At 37.8% G+C, this 23,526-nt stretch overlaps 1 protein-coding gene across 4 annotated transcripts in view; it reads right to left on the reverse strand.

Annotated features, from left to right (window-relative positions):
- LOC129579276 (uncharacterized) overlaps positions 1 to 23,526 on the reverse strand; it is a 68,798-nt gene that overhangs the window by 27,559 nt on the left and 17,713 nt on the right. For 2 of the 4 annotated variants that reach the window (XM_055469176.1, XM_055469177.1), the window contains exons 1-2: positions 3,824 to 4,021; positions 2,551 to 3,585 (exon numbers count right to left, since the gene is read on the reverse strand). In XM_055469176.1, coding sequence (XP_055325151.1) covers positions 2,551 to 3,575 — 1,025 coding nt within the window. In that variant the 5' untranslated portion in view covers positions 3,576 to 3,585; positions 3,824 to 4,021. Of the gene's footprint in view, positions 1 to 2,550; positions 3,586 to 3,823; positions 4,456 to 23,526 lie in introns of those variants that run through there. The other 2 variants (XM_055469173.1, XM_055469174.1) reach the window with 1 other exon arrangement.

A 23,526-nucleotide genomic window follows, 5' to 3' on the forward strand; every position in this document is an offset into this window, starting at 1 on the left:
TAGGTCGATTCATGACATTGTGCATAAAAGTGAGTCTAAGTTGCACAAAATAGCGCCTATTAATGTAAATGGTGACCTACACGAATACTCAAATAGTTGGTAACCATCTAGATCGTTGAAAACATTGAAAATTGTTCAAGTTGTTTTTTCACGAATGCAGAAAGAATACATAGCAGTAGCGAACGAGAGAGGGTAACAGAGTGAGAAAGAACAGAAAAACTACGAAATGATGACTGTGTGCGATAACTTATATTGAATAGCAAGGTTAAGATGTATGCAAATGGATTCTAGTTTATTTGGTAACAAACAAGCAGAATAACCAGCGCCAGCCACGATTTGTTTCTATTAACGAAATATAGTAGCAAAGAAAAAGTAGAACAGGAGACGCAGTCGTTCAATATCACGAAAGAGTAACAACGCTATAATTGACTCTTAAATATGTGTACAAGCATAAGTGCGGCGACAATAACATGCCTTCACACAGAAAACGAGAGAGATAGAGAGAGAGAGAGAGAGAGAGGGAGGGAGAGAGCAGGAGAGAAACAAAACCGACGTCGTTTTCGTCATTAGACTCAGTGCCCGCGCATGTTTGTGAGTATGTGTGTGTATTTCTTTTTATATTCTTTCCGTTCATTTTTTGATGTTGACACTTTTATGTTTTTCAACATCTCGCTTGCATTATTTGAGGTATTTGGCATAATTATGTGTGCGATGAAATTTACGTATACATAATTTATTTACGTACACCGTCCAACACACATGGGATGCCGACACTACTGCATTCATACACACCACGCGCGCGTATGTGTAAACATACGTATTCACTGGTTCGTAGGGTGTTCAACAAATGGCTTCAAACTCTTGTTCAACATGCGATAAAGTACTTTTCGCTTGAAGGCGAAAGCATTCCCGTCACGATCAGCTGAAAAGTGGCATGTCTTTTGTATTTGTCAGTTTCTCACTCGATTTCATGTAGTAAGAGTGTTACCGGATTTGAAAGGAAAATCGCCCTGTGGCCGTTACTTGTGTTGTGAATGTGTGGCTCGTATCATGCAAAAAATGATTTTCATCGAAGAAACTAAAATCATATGTGTTTCATGTGTGCGCGTGCCCGTCCGTCTGTGTGTATTTGTTCATTTGGTGTCTAAGACCAAACAACCAAGTGCACTGCACAAACAGCATTTCCTCTATATTACACAGCGATGAAATTTATGTGAAAACGAAATTTTCAAGGATAACATACCGAAAAGCGAAATTCAAGCAAGCAAACGACCAAACGAACACACAAAAAATGCGCTTGACAAGTTTAGTTTAATATATAGGTCTAGGTAGGAGCCAAGTGTACCCAAAATTGCTATTTTGATTCAATGTTTTCTTTGTATTGCATTACTTTCTGTTTCAATCACATCAAAAATAAACAACATTCATATATAGCATTCCGTTGCTTAATTTATTTTCTTCTTCATTTGTTTCTGTCATTTTCATGATGATTTTATTTTCATGATTTATTTTTGTTGTTATTGTTGGCTTTGTATGCTGCTTCAAAACGAACTTCCTTGCTATGGCATAATATGACCAATATAATTGATGACTTGCTATTCAAATCAAACCTATTGGAGCACGAATTTTCGCTAATGTCATGCATGAATTCTATTCATTTGCGCTAAATAGATCATGGATTTTCTTTTATTTTCGACATATCGATTGGGTTTTCTTTTGCGAATCGGGTTTACATGTTTCATTCTCGACTCATAAAAATCATTTATCGCATTGGTTAGAGAGAGTTCGGTGCAGCAAATATGTTTTGGAAGCGTGCTTCGCACTTGGTATTAGTTTCGATTGAATCGTTTCAATGTTCGGTTTGCTCTTGTTTAAATACCGCACATATTGGCCGGAATAATAAATATTTAAACGTTTTATGAGTGACAAGGGACGGGAAAAAGGGGTATCACTTGTTACGGTTGAGTAATTGAATTTGCTGTTTCACAATGGAGTTTGACACACATTAGTTTCGAAATGAATTGATTCTGGAATGAGCGTGTGCGGTTAATCGAAAAATGGCACAAAATAACCTCAAAACAGCACTGTGTGATTCATGATGCCATTCAATCACATTTTTGGCTTGTAAAATCATTAACTGCAATTCGAATGCATGCGAATATTTTGGATATTTGTATTTTAATGGAAATGAAATTGTAAACGAGCGCCACGCACACCTACATACGTACGAACACAGGGAGAGACATACGTACACACATTGACTGAAATACCGGAGATGAAAAGCGCTACTAGAAAAAGTGCGTCGTCCTCGGGAATTAGTTCGCTCATTCATCAATTGATTAGCACTGTCAACCGAAATAATGACGAAAATAAACCGATTAATTGGATTTTGAAATAAAATCAAATGCCTATATATATATACGCAATGAATGGCGGGGGATGTGTGAACATAAAAATTGATTGAGAGGTGTTGCAGGTAAACAAAAGCAAATGACAACAGTGAAGTGGTCAACAAAGAGTGATTGATAATACCGTAAAATGTTTACTTACATTGGATGCAATGAATCGATTGATGCTGCTGCTGGTATCGCCAAAAAGCACAATGCAATTAGAAAACCTGATGCCGCATATAAACAAACTGATTGTCGTATAAAACACTGGCTACTCGTTATAATACTTCTATTGTTATGACCTTTATTATAAATACTTTTAATTTCATCGCATTTATTGTGCACGCTTTTATTTAAGTTGCTGCTGCTGCTGCTACCGCCGCTGCTTTGTCCATGTTGTGTTTTCATTTGGTTATTAGTTGTATTTGTTTTAGTTTTGGTGGGTGCGATGGTTTCGAGTTCGGTGTGTGACGGAGGCAATGTGAAAATGTGATGAAGATGGTGATTATTATTATTATTAGTTTTTCGTTTAAAATTAATCATATGAATGAATCGCGAAATCGCATTGGTGCCGGCAAACCAAAGCGAAGCAGCAAATGTTGCGCGTAAATTTGACAGAATTTCGCACTCACAACGGCACAGAACTTTTTCGCTCGTTGTCGATGTCGTTGTTGTTGTGGTCGTGGTCGACGTTGTTGTTGTCGTCATCATTGCCATCGCTGTCGCCGTCGCCGCTGCTGCTGCTGTCGTCATTGTTGTCGACAACGATGATGAACTCATCCGACGTTCGTTCGAATCCATTTTGTGTTCCGTTTGATCCAAAAAGGGCGTTAGCGATTGACGTCGATTTGATGGAATCGATTTTGAGATTGAATAACTTGCAACCATTTTTTCATCGTCCATAATTTCGAATGGGTTGCTATCAATATCATCTTCGTCATCTCTTGTTGCCGAATTTGCAATTGTATTGGTTGGATTCAGTATTTCGTTGATTGTTTGCCGGGCGAATCGATCTTTGGCAGGTTGTCGCCGGCTCAATTTTCGCAATATTATCAAATTTGATGAACGATCAACGCAATTTTCGATTAATGCGACTTTCGCTTCGTTTGGCTTGTGTTGATGTTGCACTTGTTGGTCGCAGTCTCGTCTTGATTTGTGACGCACCCTTTTGCACGCAAACCCCATATTATGACATCTGTAAGTGGAACAATACTTGAGAAAAGAAAAACGAATAAAATGTAACGAAAGGCCCACTTATTCACAGGGCAGAAATAAAAGAAAAGAAAAACAACCAAAATGGACGCCTATCGATAAGAAACTGTCATCAACACGATTTTCCGATTTCTATTTGCCATTGCCATTGTAATGGCTTTTAAATATACAGAAACAGTAGATGAGAGCTTGTTCAAGTGGGTCATAAAGAGTGAATTTACCTTTTTATTTCGTTTTTATAATGCCTTCGAACTCTTGCTCTCTCTCTCTCTCTCTTTCTTACGCACACACTTCCTTGCTGCTACAACAGAAACACTGGTTCCGATCGAATTGGCGCTTAATTCGCTTACACAGCGCGCCGTTTTCCGATTCAAATTTCCGTTTCCCGCCTTTATTCACAAACGCCGATCTGCCTGCCTGCCTGCCTGCCTGCCTGCCTGCCTGCTTTAACAGCAATCAATTGGCTTCAATCGTCGCACAATCGCAATTGAACTGCATCCAAAATAAACAGAACAATTTTATGTCGACGATATTTGATTCGATTTGCTACTTCACATGCATCAATGTTTCAAACAGTTACTTTATATGTGGCCTCTTCGTCATGAATTATATTCTCTCTCTCTCTCTCTCTCTCTCAACAGAATATATTGCGCGCGCAGAATTTCGAAAAATTTGAGACGTTTTTCATTTCACACATGAACGTCTGATATTTGCGATATTTTGGTAGTTGTAGCTTGTTCGAAACGATTGACACGATGACGTCGATGAATCCGAATGTGGCGTCGTGCCGTCTTCCACATACATGTGCACTTATTTCAATTATAATTTGTAGTTGTTGACCGACTTATGGAACCTGAAACATAGAAACGAACGAAAAAAAAAACAGAAATTGTTAAAAAAAGAAAACGAAACTAGCGAAAGGACCAATAAACATGAAATGCACGCACATACATACACAGATGCACACAAAGTGATTTAAAACATGCACATTGCACAAGTACTCGACTCGAATCGAAACAATATCAAATCATTTCAAAAGCCAATCGTAATTTTGCCATGTTTGTTTTTGGTGTTCGTGCTCTATTTTCTTGTTGCTTCTAATTTTTCGTTTATTTCAATAATTTGTCATATTACATTAATGCCACTATACGCTGTCTATCTGTATTGATGGTGGCGGTGGCGTCGACGGTGGCGATGGTGGTTTGCGTTTCGGAAAATGAAATTCGTAACGATTTTAGGACGTAACCTAATTTTGATGATTTTCTATTATAGAATTACCAAACCATAAATTATCGGGCGTCGTTTTCCTTTTCGCTCGCAATGCTATGTGCCCGCGTGCTCATAACTGTTTGTTACATTTTCGACACAACCATTTGAGCTGATAATAATCAAATGAATCAATATTCTTTTTTATTCCGAATGTTGAAGGTTTTTTCTGCTCTTTCTATTTTGTATACAGACATATATGTGTATGCAATAAATATTATAATTTAAATAATTGTGGACAAAGCCACAGCCACCAAAGCGTCTGTCATGAATCAAATCAATGCACCGCTTTGTGAATTACATTTGGTTTTGTTTTTTTTCTCATTCTTTTTTTCATTCATTCATTCATTCATTCATTATTCATGGTGAATTGAGTTTATTTGAATTGATAGAAAATGATGATTGACGCGATTCGATAATATATATTGAGCTCGTGCTCGGTCGGCACGGTATACGTATATATTTCAACATGTAAAACGGGCAGACCATTTTATCGTCGTACCTATTTGATTGAGCGTTCAGATCGACGACATTCGATCAAACTGATTAACACAATAACGCGACGCTTATATTATGCTTTATTGTATGTTCATACGATGTGCGGTACAACTTTTTTTCACTTTAGTTTCTTATTATTGCTTTCATTTCATACTTGAAATGTATTCCCACAGCTCAACATGATGATGGATACAAGCACAGACTAAATGGATGTATCCGAAAACAATTGATAAATGATATTGATTCGCTTCACATTTCCTTGTTTTTTTCTCATTTGCCTTTAAATTCATGTGCAGTACGTTTCTCTCTATTGCCTGTATCCATTATGGCGCAATGCATAATAAATACTCAATTTTCAAACTATCAATCGACAGAGGGGAAAAGCTTCTATCAAACTGCGTAGTTTATTATTAAAAAATAATTAAATTAGGTATAAGACACGGAATGAAATGAACATTTTGAGTGGGGAATATGCATTAGGAGACATTTGAAAACAAAAAGAAAACTTCTTATTGTTGTTGAATTCATCCATGACATCTATGTCCGGCTGAATATTATGAGCGAGAATGTTATTCGGCACCAGTGGTTTGTAACTCGCTCACAACTCATAGGAAAATGCTACCGTTAATAATGACGATGACGATGTGTTCGTTTTTAAAGCGTAATTATAGACAAAAGAGTAGTCAACTTTAGACATGGTCACATTCATACACACACACACACACACATTGCTTTAGTTTCATTTGTTGGGCATTTTGTCCCTCTCTCAAGGTAGTCCCTCAAGAGTAAAAAAATAAGCAGAAAGAATTAGGGCAAATTAAACAGTCAGCATGCTGAGTGTATATTACTTTCACCATGAAACATACTATGGACGTACCACGCAGTTTAAAGCTCTTAAACAAAAGTTCCACATTCAATCACAAAATCGTTGCGTTGTGTTGTGTGCGTTTGAGCTGATTACTACAAAGTAGCCAATCGGCTGATTTGGTTTTTCCCTGACCAAAAACAACAATCACAAAAACGAAATGCCACTATGAGTATGGAACACAATGACGCACGCTTCCTCGAATCTTTCGTTACGCTTTGAATTCGATAGTTTTCGTACACATGTGCGCGTCGTACCCAATATCCTTTTACAACGATGCCTTGGTGAATTACATTGTGGTGTACTGTTGTTGTTGTTGCTGTTGCTGCTGTTGCTGTTAATGAAATAAACAAATTTCATAGAGGAATTGGCTTTTGGCAAAATCGCAAATCAAACGATGCAATCCGTGGTCTGTGCATTGAATCGGAGAGCAAAGGTTTTTGATTAACAAAAGCATACCAGAAAATAACATCAAAAACTTACATACAAACATGCAGAGGAAGAAATAAAAAGAGAAAAGGGAGTGAGGCGCTCGCCCGCGACGATTGCAACAATGTCGTCCGTGAACAAACTGAAAGCATACAATTTGTGTGCTGCTTCTGAACGCGCATTCCGAAATGAAATGACAACAAATACAAAAGTTTGCATCCACCAAAGTCTATGATCATAGTATTATCGTTGTTACGTATCGTATGTTTGCTACCGAATGCTCAGTCTGGGACCAGATAGAACAGAAGTAAGAAAAAAAACACCAAACTGAACGGCAACAAACCGACCATCTGATTCTGTGAGCGGCGCTCACTGAGCGCATACAAAACGCTCAAGCCAAAAGCGAATCTCTGCGAAATTCATTGATATTGCGATGAATAGATTGCACGCTGCCTTTCTCTCTAACCCTCTCTCTCCCTCTCTCTTCGCCTAGCTGTGTCTCTTATATTTAATATGCACATTTAAATCAGGTGTGTTGAGCTCGTTCGTTGTTATCGTAGCAAAAAAAAAAGAAACGGTACACAAAACCGAAACCGAAGTGAAACGCAACGCAACAGTACACATTAAGTATGTTTACATTATGCTCACATTCATTTTGTACACGATTTTCCGCTCAGAAGGCAATTTGCCAATTAGTTCAAGACGCCGAATCGAAACCTATCTCAACGTATCTCCCTATAGCATACATAGATTCGTTTACAATTTCCGAATTGAATAGCAAAAGAAAGAAGAAGAAAAAATAACCACGACAGAATGAAAAACGGAATGCCGTTTATTTTGTAGTTGAGTAAAATAAAGTGGCGCACACGAGAGACACGAGTAACATCAGTCGTATGCTGTTTTTGTTTGCAAAATAATATCATTGTACACCATTGGCACAAGTGACAAACGCATAATGCAATCAGGATATGCATAGATGTGTATTTTATGTAGATAGTATATATCTATGGTGATTCGTATTCAATGGCAAACAACAACTGTTGTTACACTCAAAATGTGTTCAATGTTCGTTTTGCTCAGTGAGTTAGAGTCACTCTTCGGTGTGTGCACATTTATAATTTTTGAAATTGGTTTTTCAACGCAATCTGTTGACGTCGAGAGTATTTGTCCGCCGTTGTGTGTGTGTGTATGTGTGTGTGTTTGTCGGGCTTCGATGCAATGCGCTAAATGTCATCAGATTAATGGTTTATTTTCTGATGTGTAATGGGCTCTCAACTCTCGGCCGAATTCTCCGTCAATTACAGATCGTGCACATCGTGTGTGTGTGTGTTGTTGTTGTTCTAAAAATAGGAATTTAGAATTGCACTAGCCACTATTTCTCGCCATGTAATTCATAAATTAACACTGAAATCGAATTCATTGCCAAAATGCACGTCAAACCAAAAACAAAAACAAAACCAAATAAATAGACAAACGAACGGAACTGTACAGGTTTGAATTGTCAACGCGGTTGTATCGAGCTTTTGAGTTTGTGACTTATGGTTGTTGCAATTGCTTTGAAAATCTATTTGTATCAATTGCAGTTTTTTCTTTTCGTTTTCATTGAGTTGATCTAATGTCAATGCTTTTAAATTTAATGCAATATCAATCAGCTCAGATAGTTTGTTTTTGTCCGGTTGTTTATATGCTTCCTGCTGCGTTCACTTGTTCATCCATACAATGAAAATCGTGCGTCCTGTACCGGCGCATTCCATTTCATTGAATTTTATCCGTTAAAAGAGTTTTCTTTCCTTCCATAGATTTTATAGCAAACGATGAATCTCGGAGCAAATCACATCTGTATTCCCGGATACTAACACACCACATTTGATATTACATAAATAAATTCGTTTTCCTTCTCTACCCTCGTTTATTTATTCAACTATGATTGAACTATTCCTGTGAGTGTGTGTACTCATATTACCGCTCTTTTTTTCCTGCTCAATACTTTTGTGCATTTTATGTTATCATGTGCTCCATTGGAAGCACACAACTGTGGAAAAATGCACAAGAGAATGAGACGAGTGATAGAGAGAACGAGAGAGAAGATTGTACCCATTTTCACAAAAGTTTTATTTCTTTGCGATTTATTTTGTTTTGCAGTGACGCGAGTTTAAGTGCTGCAACAGCTGTTATGGTCTCACAACCATTTTTTTTTCACCAAGTTCTTTTCTATCTCGCATTGCGTGTAAATGTGTGAACGTGTTTTTTTTCCTTCGTACTTTTGCAATCTATTTTTCTGTCCGTTTTGTGTTTGTTTGATATGTAAACTTGGCGCACAAATGCAACGACTGATGACAGAAAATTTGAAGTTTGAATGTTCACGAAGAAAAATATATTGAGGGTTGTTCATTTTTCTTGTGAGCTGAAAGCATGGAAATAAAATAAGGGAAGAATTCCGTGCGCAATGTATTTACGCTTGATGAATTCTTATGTAAGCGTCTCATGCACAAACACATACACACGTAGTTAACATACCGGAAACAACTATCAATAGTGAAAAGGTGAGGTCAAAATTTTATGCCCAACCTTTTGTACGACGAAAGACGAGAGCGAATAATAAAAACAATGCCAGATTTTATGAGCGTTACCGCTTCTATTCAAGGGCTGATAATGTAGTCGCATAGTAAACTATTCCAGATTTCGCTCATATGAAATTGGATTTGCAGCAGCGCCGGTGCACATATTCCGATGAACACTGGTTTGTGTGGTTGCTCTCTATGTCTGAATAGTCATACAAACATTCCAGACACACACGATTGTATCGGAGCGTCGGTATGTGACAACGGAAAGTATTTCTCGAAATACAGAAAAATGCATCGGGTCAATTACATCGAGACACAATGGATTGCAACGAGCAAAATATGCAAAATATAGAAGAAATTCAATAAAGCAGCAGCAACAACATCTGTAGCAGCACACGCTGCAAAGCAACACATCCCATAAATAAAATTGGCGTACACAAACGGAAAAAGTCAGACACATGCACACACACAGAGGCAATTTTACGTTTAGATTTGTCGTATGAGTTGCAATCTATTGCCAGTGTCAGCGTTTCATTGACATTAACTTTGTCTCTGTGGGAAAGTGTGTGTGTGGTGTGGCCACAAAAACCAATGAAAACCACCATTCAACATAACGTTAGTTTGGATAAGCCATTGCTATGGTTATTTTAATGCCGAGCAATTCAATTCAGTATCACATTTGGATCCAATCAAACCAAACTAAACTAGATCAAACGCATCGCAAACACAAACCGAGAAATTTCGCATGTAATTCGGTTTTCAGTATTCCGTTTATAGTTGAAATGCTTTTTTTCGCTATCTCTTTGTCCCCTTTTCTCGCACTGAGCACGCACGCTCGGGTGAACGACGTAAAGAAATCGTGAATTTGGTCGCCCCAAATCGAGGAAAAGAGAGAGTGCGAGAGAGAGAGAGAGAGAGAGAGAGAAAAAGAGAAAAAGAGAATGTGAACGTGATATCACGAATGTGAAGAATAATAATTGAAATCGAGTGTATTTGGCGAATTAAATGAACGTGCACGATATTGCCGAGCCTGGAACTTAGATATATTGCTGACGCCATGCAACATTTTTCTACTTGGCGCAAAAGCCTCCGATACTGTGCTTGGGAGTAATGTGATTAAAATGGGCAAACGATTCGTCACGAAAAACCATCTATAAGTGTATATCTCCACACATATATTTCACTCTCGCTATCTCGCTTTCGTTCACGTAATAGCTCTTCTATTTCTTTTCCCTCTACATTATCATCATTGCTACCATGCACCGTATTCAACATGTTGAGCTGATAAGTGTTTCACATTCCAATAGCTTCGTTTTGGTTTCCGGTCCACCAATCAACGGGACACCAATGTAACGACCATCAAATCACAAAATCACAAATTTAATTGTTATTATAATTGGAATAACTCGGATGGTAGCGAAATCGATTGCAACACAAAAACGAGGAACATTTCAAAACGGTCATTAAAATTGACGAAATGGCCAATGAAAATGATAAACCGCAAGATTTCACACTTTTGCTATATACAGTATGAATTTGAGGATTGATGTATGGGAAATGTGCAGGTTTGCTATCGATCATGATTGAAAAGGAATCCATCAATTGAGGCAAGCCATTTAAGTGGAATCCAATATTGCAATGCAACGTGTGAGCACGTATGATTTTTTTCAAAATGATCTGAAACGTGGAGGAAAATCTTCTGTCCAACGGTTCACCATCAAACTTTTACAAAAGTCGATCCACAAATCTCTCTCATCTTAAATTATGTGTTAAAAATGAATCAGATCAAAGCTAAAAGATAATATTGGTTTCATTTGAACTAGTTGTTTCAGTAGAGCGACTGTACGGTACAGTCGTTAAATGATCGATAACACTCGCTCGCGGCGAAGGCTTCGCCATTGCTGAATGATTGTTCAAATTAGAAAATCTGCACTGTTTTCATTATATGATTTATTTCAAATGACAATGAACCTTATTCCCAGAAAATGACGAAAAATACCCTTGAAAAAAAAAGAGTTATTTTGTTGGACGGAATATCCGTCTATTTTGGTCAAAATTATTCCAACATTTTTGTCACAATTTTGCCAATTTTTTCGCCAAATTTCCTTATTTGATACTGTCAATTTTATTTCGCGGTCTGTCATTTTTATTGATCATTTTGTCAATTTTAATGGGAGTTTTGTATTTAACCAAGGAAAATGGTATGGTTCGCATTTGGTAACGTACTGATACTCTGATGAATTAATCGCCATATAGCTTAAGCCGCATATCATAAAAAATAAACGCATTCGACCAATTACCCAAACACACTGGAACTAGAGGCGAATGAGAGAGATAGAGAGAAGTTGATACCCGAACATATCCAGCCGCAATAAAATGGATGTTGTGATCACAGAGCCATCAAATAGTAATAAGCACGAAATTGCGAATATTGTTTCATTTATTTGTTTTCATGCAGGGTTCCAATATTTATATGTATAAGCACACTCAAGCATGCACACTGCACGTAAGCACATCATGAACCATGAGTAAGCCTCACGCATGATTGCCGCATAATCCTTATAATGAGCAGACAAAATAGACAACAATAACGAGGGCAGAAAAAATCACACAGAGATTCACTGGATATCGGTCGGCAAGATTGATGTGGAAAAAGAGCTGAGGTAATAATCGGTGTGTGTCGAGGTAATAATCGAATCGATAATCGAATTCGGTGTGTGTGGTTACCTCGCATCAAACAGCCGCTTCTTGGCATGCACAACTGCAATTGGTTCAGATAGCGATCTCATTAATGCGATATGAAATCGAGATGAATTGATAAGAATCGGCCAAATCGACCCATTTGACTCCTAATTAATTGGTCTCTCTCACTCTGCGTATGCCAGTGCGGATTCAAACCAAATCACGTATTCTTCGTGAATATTTTTGCGGCCGGAAAATGTATGGGCACGTACACATCATATCGCATTCAACTGGAAAGCGTTGAAACTAGTTGAAACTATGACCTACATTTTGTCGCTTTTGCTTTGGTTTCATCCAACTTTTCTCTTTCATTCGTTACTTGCGCTCTACCTTATGTGTACGATGTGGAAAAATCACAATAGGCTCGTTATATTGGCTCTATTATTTGAATTTTTCGTCCATTCGTACGCATTCACACCAACGCCCGCCGATATATCGCTTTTTACCCTATCGATTATTGTGGTATTGTTGAGCCTTAGTTCACATGGATCACGTATAAATGTTGGCATTCAGTCGAACTTGCTTCACTTTTGTTTCTTTCGTCGTCGTCGTCGTTGTTGTTGTCGTCGTCCATGATTGGATTGATTATGTGTTGTGCCCCCTCGTTCATTATACGGTTCGTGTATTTGTGTGCGTCTGAATGAGTGAGCGAGCGAGGGAGAAAGATTGTGATGGTAGGGACTGTATGTGCGTTTGTGTCAGAGGGTAGCAATTTTTATTCTCTCCACGCTTGCCGTAAGAAAACTTTGAATTGTTCACTTGTTTAACAATTACACAAATGTTTTTGCTTCGTTTGTATTGTTCAACAATGGTATATGTCTTCGTCAATCGATGTTTGGGTCACCCGTCGAAAGTTTTGTATTTCGCTTCGGTCTCATTTCTCTCAGAGTTTTTTTTTTATTTTTATTGTTCAATTCAATAGCATTTCTTCGATTTAGTTTTGTTTTTCGTTTGAAATTCGCTATTTATGTCACCGTACAGCAAAGACTATCGATTGAAAAAAAAAAAACTATATTATTTCTGGCATTTTTCTTTTCTCTTACTCTCCCTCTCTGTCACGTTCCACAATACCATCGCAAACTTACTGAAAACGGATATGAGTATGCGGTATTAGAATACGGATAGAAAATAGTAGTGAAAAAATAATAGCAAAAATGATGGTAGAGAGGGAGAGAGAACAAACCGAAAACGAAAGCGAAAGCGAAACTAAAACAAAACCAAATATATGCAGCGACTTTAGTCTGTCTCATAGCGAATGTGTTGGAAATTCAATTCAGTGGAACGCGTTTTAAAAATGCATTGTCGCTGAATCTCCCTCTCTCACCCGCTCTCTCCCATTCTCTTCCTCTCTCAATGATTTCCATCAAATTTAATGTTTATTTAAATAAGTCTTAATGAGGTTTCTGTGCATTGCAATGAGTTTTGCAACTCAAATTCAACCAGACATTCTATTACACAGTTGATCACAATTTTCAATCAACCGAGCATGAATTTTATTATTTATAACTTTATTCAGAGTGTATGCGAGTGTACGATGAAATCGTGAGCGAATTTAAAAAAAAATATCATGATATATTTTTTATGCACATTCATCAAAAGTGAAGCAGAAACAGCACACAAACAAAACTATATTGGAAGCATTTATTTATCGATTCAACTTTACGGATTCTGAAGAGAGCTGTGATCAAGTTTCAAGTACTGTTCAACGCTTTTCTAACGATTCAATTTTATACAGATTTACTGTTGTTTTGATTTTTGTGTGTGTGTTTTTTTCCGATCACTGTTTTTGTTGCACGCTGTTTGGTATATCGGAAAAAAGAGAGAAAACTAAACATAAATCGATATCGAGCTTGATTCAGCTCCCGTTCGACAAACAGGAGAGAGAGAGAAAAAAGCTTATTGAATTGATTTTCATATTGGACCGAAACAATTGATACTCGTAAGTTTGGTCAAGTGTTTTTGTTTGAACGCTCAACTGTAATAACTCAATGCCTTAGCATCAAAATGAAATGAATACCAAAAAAACTGTTTGTTGCGTACTCAAAATGCAAAGTCGTTTGCACAACAGCAGCAGCAGCAGCAGCAGCCACAGAAGTGATGGCAACGTCAACAGTGGTAACCATTTGGAAATCGTATATTGTCGTCAGGGGAGGGCAAAAGTTTCAAAGATTCCCTTCATTGAAATGGTATATAGCATTTGTCCTGGCCCCGGCACAGGTACAATCCATAAATTTTATCATAAAGCTTTTAATAATTTGGTCAAGGTAAATGGGGTTGAATTTTAACGCAACTCCATAAATTGTACATCCAATTGAAATCACGAAGCCATTTCAAATGCATTTTAATTGGAATCATTCCGGTGCTCCCTTCACTTGCTCCACAACAACATTGGAAACAGCACGCACGCACACACACACACACACACTGAGCGAGAGAAAAAAAATAGCAAGTTAAATTGCAAATAAAGTTTATATGTTCAATCATTCAATTCAATCAAAAGTATTTAACACAGTGTGAGTTATAAAAAGCTTTTTGCACAGTTTTACATATGCTCATGGGATTGCAATTCATTTTGGAGTTTGTACAAGTTTAATGTGGATTTTATTGCTGCGTTTGCAGTTGCGATGATTCGCGAGCTCAAATAAAATGATCAAGGAAAAAATGCACGTTTGACCTTTTTTCCTCTGTTCAAACCATATCTCTCTCCTCTCCGTTCTCTCCGTTCTCTCTCTCTCTCTCTCTTCCGCCGCGCTTTTTGGAATGTTACGAGTATTTTCGCGAACGGGCGCGTAGCCAACCATCAAAGAGATTCCAAATGAAATGATTATTTATGAGCCACTTGAAAATGATGAAACAAAACGATGCAAACGAGAATACGTAATGTCTTATTATGCATTTTATTTTATTTATTAATTTTTTGTTACGAACAAGGGAGACAGGTAGAGAGAGAGAGAGCGAGAGAGAGTGTGTGTGGGCTGATTTGTTTTGTTGCTCAGCACAAATTCCCTCAACTGTCATTATTTATCGTCGGAAATGCGTGTTTGTGTGCCCTCATCCGTTGTGAACTGTCCACAAATTTCGATGAGCATTGAAGCAATCGAATGGAGCCTTAATTCAACGAGCGAGAAGTAAAAGTTAGCGAAGCGCTCAAAGTAGGACAACAATTAAGCTCTACGACCGTTTTATTGAAAATCATTTAAAACGATTTTAAAGCGGTCGTGTCTTAAAGCACAACACAAATGGACGTTAATTACTGTTGGATGAGTTGAAATAAATAATTGTAAGAGCGCTTAGTATGACGGACGAACAATCAGTGAAAGATATGAAAAGTCGTTTTACTTCTTGCTTCGGTTTTTTTTCTGTTTTATTCTATTTTTTCTCCTCTGTCTGTTTGATTTTTCGATTTTCGCTTTCACAATCCATTAAGGTAAGAATGACAGGGAGCAGTTGATGGACGAACGGCGTGTTATATGTCGGCCGCTTTACTTTGGCTGCTTCACAACAACAACCACGGTAGAAAGAAGTAGCTAGGTAAATTATTGTGTTTTACATTGATATAACGACGACATAGAGAGTAAACAATAATTTTGTGTTTGCCACAGCACAAAATGAAGACAAATTCATGGGGATTTTCAAGGAAGTTGTCATCATCAGCTTACACGGAGATTCAATTTTCAAATGCTACTTTTCGCTTTTTGGCTACATCGCGTCACGGCTTGACATTTTCAATCATTTTCACACAAACCGAGAGAGAGAGAGAGAGAGAGAGAGATAGAAGAAAAAAAGTGCACGAAATGTGCCATTGTACGACGGGAATATTAGGAAACAGAACCAATTTGAATCAAAGACACATCTCCAATACACGCTGTAGGTTTCATAGGTATTTAACTTAAGTAGCAATTTGTACAGCTTAAGTTCCCTGTAGTTTTTTCCCCCTCCTTCTCTTCATTTTCGTCAATTTCAAAACAGTTTTTCTCTTTCTGTGTATCGTTGACTTTACTGAAAACTAAATCTTATGACATTTGGTGTCATTGTAAACTTAGTTTCCGTCGAACAAAATCCGTTGTTCGTCCATTGTTATTTGATTTTGAATTTCGGTGGTTTTTGCACCCGTCAGTCCCGTTGTCTCTATCGAAGATTTGTTCAGCAAGCTGCTCAACAATTGCTTCGAATATTGTAAAGTCTTGAGAGGGTAAAATCAACATCGACCCTAATAACGGTGTTGTGCAAACACGACAGCGTCAACATAAAAATATTGCGATAGTTGTGTTCTAGCCCCGTTCGCTCGCTAGCTTACCAGCTCACTCGTTTACTTCTCGTTTGTATCATAAATACATATGTACGTCTGTATATATATTCGCATTTTTATGCGGCAATTTTGTATTGTATCATCATCCGTGAGTATTGTACCGTTGCCGAACAACCACAAACGCCAATTTCATGCTGCTTTTTTTATTGGTATATTTGTTTTTGTTCTCAAGCTTCAACTCTTCTCGTGTGCGGGGCTTTTTTCTTGTTGTGCTTTATTTTGCTCCGTCGTTTCCTTTACTCTGCCGACTCCCGCTCACTCACTGTGTATATGTATATAGAAATATAGAAAAATTACTGCAAATCACGGATGCTCTGCAGTCAGTACGATATTGAAAGCCGAACACCAGTCGAACCAGCTTGAGGGAACGCGCGCAGCAGAAGGATTGAGAGAGAGAGAGAGAGAGAGAGAGAAACACTACCAAACTGACTGTTTTATGGTGTAAAATTACCCATTCAGGCTATTTGGTATTCGAACTGAGTAAATGTCGTGAATATGTGTATAAGTCTCTTTATATTCATACTTTTGGTTAGTGCAGCTGAGCACTGCCACAAAAAGATCGTATCCCACTTGCGAATGCTCCGTTTTGTACTCGCCCATATTTTTTTTCTCTTCTTCGCACAGACACACAATATCACTCACACACACACAGCCCATGGCGGTAATTGTCTCTCTGTCCGTTCGCCGTTTTTACGGAATCGTTGAAAATCACCAAGGAAAGATAACAAATATGCAGCACAAAAACGAAGAATTGGAAATGAATGTAAAGAAGAGCCACGCGCAGAAATAGACGAAGGAAAAAATAGTGAAGGCGTGCAGAAATACAGCGTGGCGAGAGATGAATGCACGATGGTTTGCATTTAAAATATCAAAAGCTTTTTGTTATTCACATATTTTTCATTTGCTCTGAAATATTGTCGACAACGGTAGAGGTCTAATGAAAAAATACAATCGCTAAGAATTGTGAATTGGCTCTATTTTTCTCTCTCGTTATCCATCCGTCTGCTTCACCCCCACTTTTGGTCTCACTTTTACTCAATTGTGCACATTTCAGAGTTGCTTTTCAGTGTATGTTTATTTTTATTCGTTCCTTTATCCCATCGAATTTGAAATGACATGAAAAAAAGCTTAAATGCCACGTTGTTCATCTTGGTTAAAACGAAACTTTTCGATTTGGTTTCATATTTTATTTAGATTGGCATATAAAATAGTAGCAACTCTGAACAGCTCATCGTCATCTGACATTTAATTTCGATCGAAAGAAAGACGAAAAAAAGGAGCAAAACGTATCCCATTCCATCCCATCGAAATTGCTCAATCGAAAAAGTATGGGAAACTGATGTCAATTCCACGAAAACACACAATATCAAGTACGAGACGGCATCAAATAAATGAAAATGTGCAGTAGAAGAAAAGACTCACTGTCAAGAAGTTAAGAAAGTGGCAAAAAGTACGGAGCTGTCGAGAGAATTCGATGTCAATGTTGTTTTGTGTTGCTTTCTTTGTCGAATGAAAATAACAAGCAAAACCAATTTCATGCAACGGAATCACATACACACAAGCATTTATACGTTTGCATATTGCGGTATTAAACAATTATTGATAATAGAGCGTGCTATTTCGAGCGCATAAACAATTCAAATAACGCTAAAACAACTGCAAACCCATCGGCAATCAGCGTATTTGGCACAATCGGTTGACACACAACACATGACCCATACACAAACTCACACTGCACACACACACACAAACGAGGCGCGTGTACAAAGTGTTTATAGCTTTTGCACATCATCCAGCGTTGAGTGTCCAGATGAAAATGCCTAAGTTTATTATGGGTATTGCGGTGCCGGAGATTTCGATAATTTTCGGCATTTGTCATTTTTAGGAAGGGAAAGAGAAAAAGGAAAATGAAAATGTCGTCCCAAGCGTTTTGCACTTTGGCCTGTCACCTATTTTTATATGCAGCGTTCTCCACGTCATCGCTCGAAATAGCTGTTGCAGATTATCTAATGTATGCATAGAGATATAAAAAGCCGTTGATGAGCCTTTTATCTTCACCAGATGCCGCTTCGATTTTTTTCTCTCTTTTTTCGCTCTGTGCTCCGAAATGAATAAAATGTATTCGAATTTGGGGAGTACAACAAAGCTCGTCGGGGTCAAACGCATGTGTCCTTTTGTCTGATTTTGCTGAATGTGTTTTCCACGTACAGTACAGTAAACATGATGTGGCTTTTTTTCCGTTAGCGATTGAAAATACAAATAGACGCGCTTATGCACACTCGGATGTAATCCATGATCTAGACACCCATAGGTTTTGTGTCACAATTGGTGAGTAAGTGTGTATGGTGAGTTACTGTGTGTCGTGTGTGCGTTTTCTCATATTTTCTCACTCTGTCACTCATTCGGTTTGGTTGTTGGCTTGCGGGTGTTTTTTTTTCCTTCTCGTTCGGTACTTCTGTGTGTCTCTCAGTTTATTTGTGAACAACGACCACCGACACGAAAAAACACTCGTCATTTGGTCATTCATATTTTTTTTTGGATTTGTGCAACGCTTCATTACAAAGCTGGGGCGACACAAAGATTTATATTTCAGTACTTTTTGCCAATGTAATGCGTGTTGTGTGTGCGTGTAATTTTATTTTAGTCGAAGACATTTTCTACTTTTCTTCTCTTCAAAACGTATGCTATCTCTGGGCTCTCCACCGTGAATATCTCTCGCTCACTCTCGCGCGTAAACTTCTGCGCTTCGCTCTTACTCTTGCTCGGTTCATTCACTCGCTCGCTCACATCAAAAGGGCAAAAGGAAATGAAAACATATATATTTTGTCATTGCCATATTGTCGAATATATGCGCTCACGACATAATGTTTACAAAAATACACATACATATCGGCATAAAGTCGTAAGTGCTGTTTTAGTATCCAGTTAAGTATAGGCATGTGTTCGTCTCTCTATTGATATGTGTAATGAGGTAAGGCAAACAAGGTTTCGGCATATTTGTGGGGTAGAACACCAGAAAAAAGGAAACCGAAGAAAAATAATAAACGTGTGTTAGGCCACAATGACAACAGCAACAGCAACAGCAACAGAAAATAGAGAGAGAATGAAACATTAAATCGAATGAGTGACGATGACAACAAAATATCGAAACATTGAAACATGGCCTGTGAACAATTTTCATGGGTTTGTTTCATTACGACCGATACAGAGTAATAAGAAGAAGAAGAAGTAATACAGCAACCACCCCAACACAAATATGCATTAAATTTGTGCTGTCACAATCGACATGGAATCGAATCAAACGGCCCAATGTTGGAACAATGAAAAAAAAATTTGAATCAATTGTTAAGCATTGTATGTTAATGACAAAGCCGTTGGCAACATGTTCATCAAAATTAAGGCTACATTAAAACCAGCAACAAAAACTCAACGATATTTATATCGACGGATATTAATTTGATGTTGGCATATTTTATAGCACTTTTTGAAGGTTTGAAATGAAATTTGACGAGATATTACGACGACGATGACAGTGTAATTGGAATACCGATCCTCTGTCAACCATCGCACGTACCTACTTCAGTGGAAGTTATGAGGTAAAAAGATACCGCTGCCATCATGATGCTGCTGCTGTGCAGCAAGACAAAAGCAACAGCAACAACAAAAAAGCATCATAAATTTCCTGCAAATCTTTTCGTGTTCGGTTTAAACATCCATAGGTGATGCGGTAATGATTAAATTTAACTTGACAGTTATTGCAATTTTGTTCGCATGCATTCATCATGAGATAGAGGGGACATGGGGGAGACACAGTATGAGAAAGAGTGTGCCGCACCACTCATTTCCTTGTTGAACAATGAACAGATGAGCTTTGAGGGCAATTTAATTGATACAGGGACGTGGAAAAGTACTGCTTGTTTTACCACACACTTTTGCTCAACAGCAGCAGCACCAGGCCAATCTGTCTCTCTTTCTCTCGTTCTAATTCACATCCTCTAATAAAATATCATACATGAGAAGCGCACACACAACGTTTGCAACACATTGAACAACCCACACGTACTTTGTTCAATGGGAAGGAAAGTGAATGACAAAAGCGATCCAAACACACATAGTACATTGTCACCAGCAAATGCTATTGGGGTGTATGTTTTAATGACTTTTTTTTTCTCGTGTATGAGTGTGTGAGTATAAGCTAACGGAAGAGGACGAGCAAATGAGAGAGCCAAACAAAGTAAGAGAGAGACAGGGGGGGGAGAACGGAGTTAGTGGCTGCAATACATTTTTGTGACATAGTTAGCAGAAGGAGCACACGTTCTCTACCTATCATACCAAGTTATTGTTCCAAGTATTTAATTTATCCATTGAGAATTTCATCTGGTTTCTCTTTTTTTCTCTCGTTTCGCTTCGGCACGGGAACAGTTGTACATCTTTTTATGATATAAGTTTCATAATGCAATTTTACTCCGCGGTACACTCGGTCTCACTCAGTCAAATGAAAGGTAACAACAGCGAACAAAAAAAAAATGGGAGCAGAAAAATGAAATGCAAAGCATTCTCAATGTTTTTCTACCCATTCTCTATTCTCATAACTTGTTCTCTTTTTTTCCCCTGCATAATTCACAGTTTTTATCATTTCGTTCATACAATATGAACTGGTGCTAAAAGAAGAAGAATAAGAATGAGAGAAAGCGCACCAACTTCCGACATCAACTGAACAAACAGAGCGCGCACAAGTTAACATTGAATGAAAGCTGTACATCTTTAATCAGTTGAACTTTATCTTTCGTTTTGATCGTGTGCCCAAAGATGAAGCGAAACAGAACCACAGCGAAAACCCACACAGTGAATACTTGGATTTAGAAATAAATGTATGGGAAGTATAAATATTTTACATAATATTTATTTGCCACTAGCTACCGCAAAACTTTTGGATTAAGAGCACAATTGAGACACATCGATGCGATCGTTGCATGCAGGACACACATTTATAAATACGGCATTTTATTTGGCCGTGTATATCGGAACAATAAAGACGATTTTCCTTCTTTCTCTCCAGATTTTCCCTTCGTTTCTTTTCATTCATTATTTATTCTCTTTTCCCTTCAATTTGTTCGCCAAAGCAAATCGTTTGTCGAGATTTCATTTGGCGCAGCCATATCATTTAGTAAATTATTTCCAAAAATAGATTTTATTTTTCGATAACTTTTCTATATTAAATTTCGAACAACTCCACTTTTCTCACTCGACGAAAAGTTTTTGCTTTTTTTTTTTTTTTAAATTATCCAAGTCAGGATGACAGCATATATAAAATATCCATTCACTTCATGACGCATGCACATGCACACATACTCGAAGTGTGGAACGGAATGTCGTACATATCGTTAACGGAACCGATGAACCGAAGCATATTCGAACACACGGGAGAAAACCATAAAAAAGACAACAACTTCAATATAAAAGCCATTTTTGTGAATACAAAATTCATTTTCACTTTGCAGCAACCGAAAATGCGATTTCAGTTGAAAGCTTATAAAAGATTAAAGAATAACAAGTACAATGAATCGCAGCTACTTTATCTTCGTTTTCGCTTCTTCTGCTTATTCTTCTTCCTATTTCTCTTCTTTATTTCTTTTTCCGAATTTCCATTCACAAAACATACACACTCAAACGCTACAAATAACGGACAAATGAATCTATTGGCTGGATCTTCCGTTGTTCTGTTTATTTTCGAATTTCCATTTTCAATGCACATCAAATTGGCCATTTAACGCATATACTTCACATGCACTATGTGTAGTGTGTGTGTGTGTGGCGTTGAGTACGGTACAGGTATTTCCCACTTCTCCAAATGGATGCTGTAGCGCACATGGTGAACGATATTGCAACTCGTCAATTTATTGTTTGGAACAGTTTGACAGTTATTCAATTATGCGTTTAAAGTGAAATAAAGTGATCATAGTTTGCTTATAAGCATTGACTGCTAAACATATCCACGAATGAATGCATTGCAGCAAATAGCGAATTGAATTGCGAAGAAAGGTAAGAGCTAATGGTATCGCATTTGATGGACCGGTAACTCCCACCAACTTTATTGTACAGCAAAATGGATAGATCTAGATGCTCTAGATGTATGGTTCAGAATTATTTCAAATGCGAATCGACAAACAACATTTTTTTGACGGGTGCATTGAAAAGTCTAATGGATATTATCCTCACTGCACAATTATGTACAGCTTCCATATTTTATATTCGAGTTTTGCTTTTTGTTCCCCCTCCCTCTCCTCACCTCCTTTCGATTGCGCACTGTTTTCAGCTCGATGATTCCGTTTTTACAAGATCAACGATCCCTATCCTTATCTCGTTCGCCCTGTGTTTGCTTTACAGTTCTTGTGCTCTTGCGTTTTACTTCTCTTTAGCCCGGCCGCTGGTTGCAATCAAAAGCGTAGCTTTGAAGATTCCGATGTGCAACTATTTATCGATAAACTTTTCTTTGGTGAACTATCTAATTTATATTTTACGCCACGACGCTCACATCGGATGAAGCCATGAATGCGGTCTCATTCCACATCGAAGCATTCGACTCGAATTTCTAAAGAAAATTTTCAGTCAACATTTAAATGCAAATAAAACAGCGAAACCGAAGAGAGGCATGTTGGATGCGGTCGGTAGCGATGGAAGCATCAGTACGACCGTGTGAAAGGAGAACCAAAGAAAGCGAAATAGTTTTAGTTTTGGACGCGCTTTGCTCAAACGCTGACGAGAACCGTCAGCCTTTTCATTTCTATCTTGTCGCTTCAAACTTAAATCGCTTTTTAAGCTCATACATATATTCGTTCATTCATACAGCCATTTTTAGTTGGTGCACGGTCTATATATTTCCGTAATCTGATTATGCAAATATTTTGAAAGAAAATATTTGAAATTTAACGGTGTTCATCCTATGACGCAAGGGGTTTTCAGTGTGTCGATCAACTTCTCCGTCGTTTCTGTCACCGTCGTCGTTTTCGTCATCGTCATCATTGAGCAGTCCCGACGTATTTGAAATCTAGATATGGAAACATACACGCACACATGTGACCGAAGCGAACGCAGACAAACGACAAATTTCATTGTTTCATTAAAATAAATGAATTCACAGCGAAACCGTTTGATATGATGCTAATGAAATGAATTTGTTATTTGTTATCATGTTATTTTTGAAGTTTAAATCGTCATGGGAATAAATGGCATCGGTAAAATGGCGAACAC

The sequence above is a fragment of the Sitodiplosis mosellana genome, unplaced genomic scaffold (genome assembly GCF_009176505.1).
Source record: "Sitodiplosis mosellana isolate CC-2019 unplaced genomic scaffold, AAFC_SMos_1.0 Smas_scaffold_6226, whole genome shotgun sequence".
NCBI classification, from domain to species: Eukaryota; Metazoa; Arthropoda; class Insecta; order Diptera; family Cecidomyiidae; genus Sitodiplosis; species Sitodiplosis mosellana.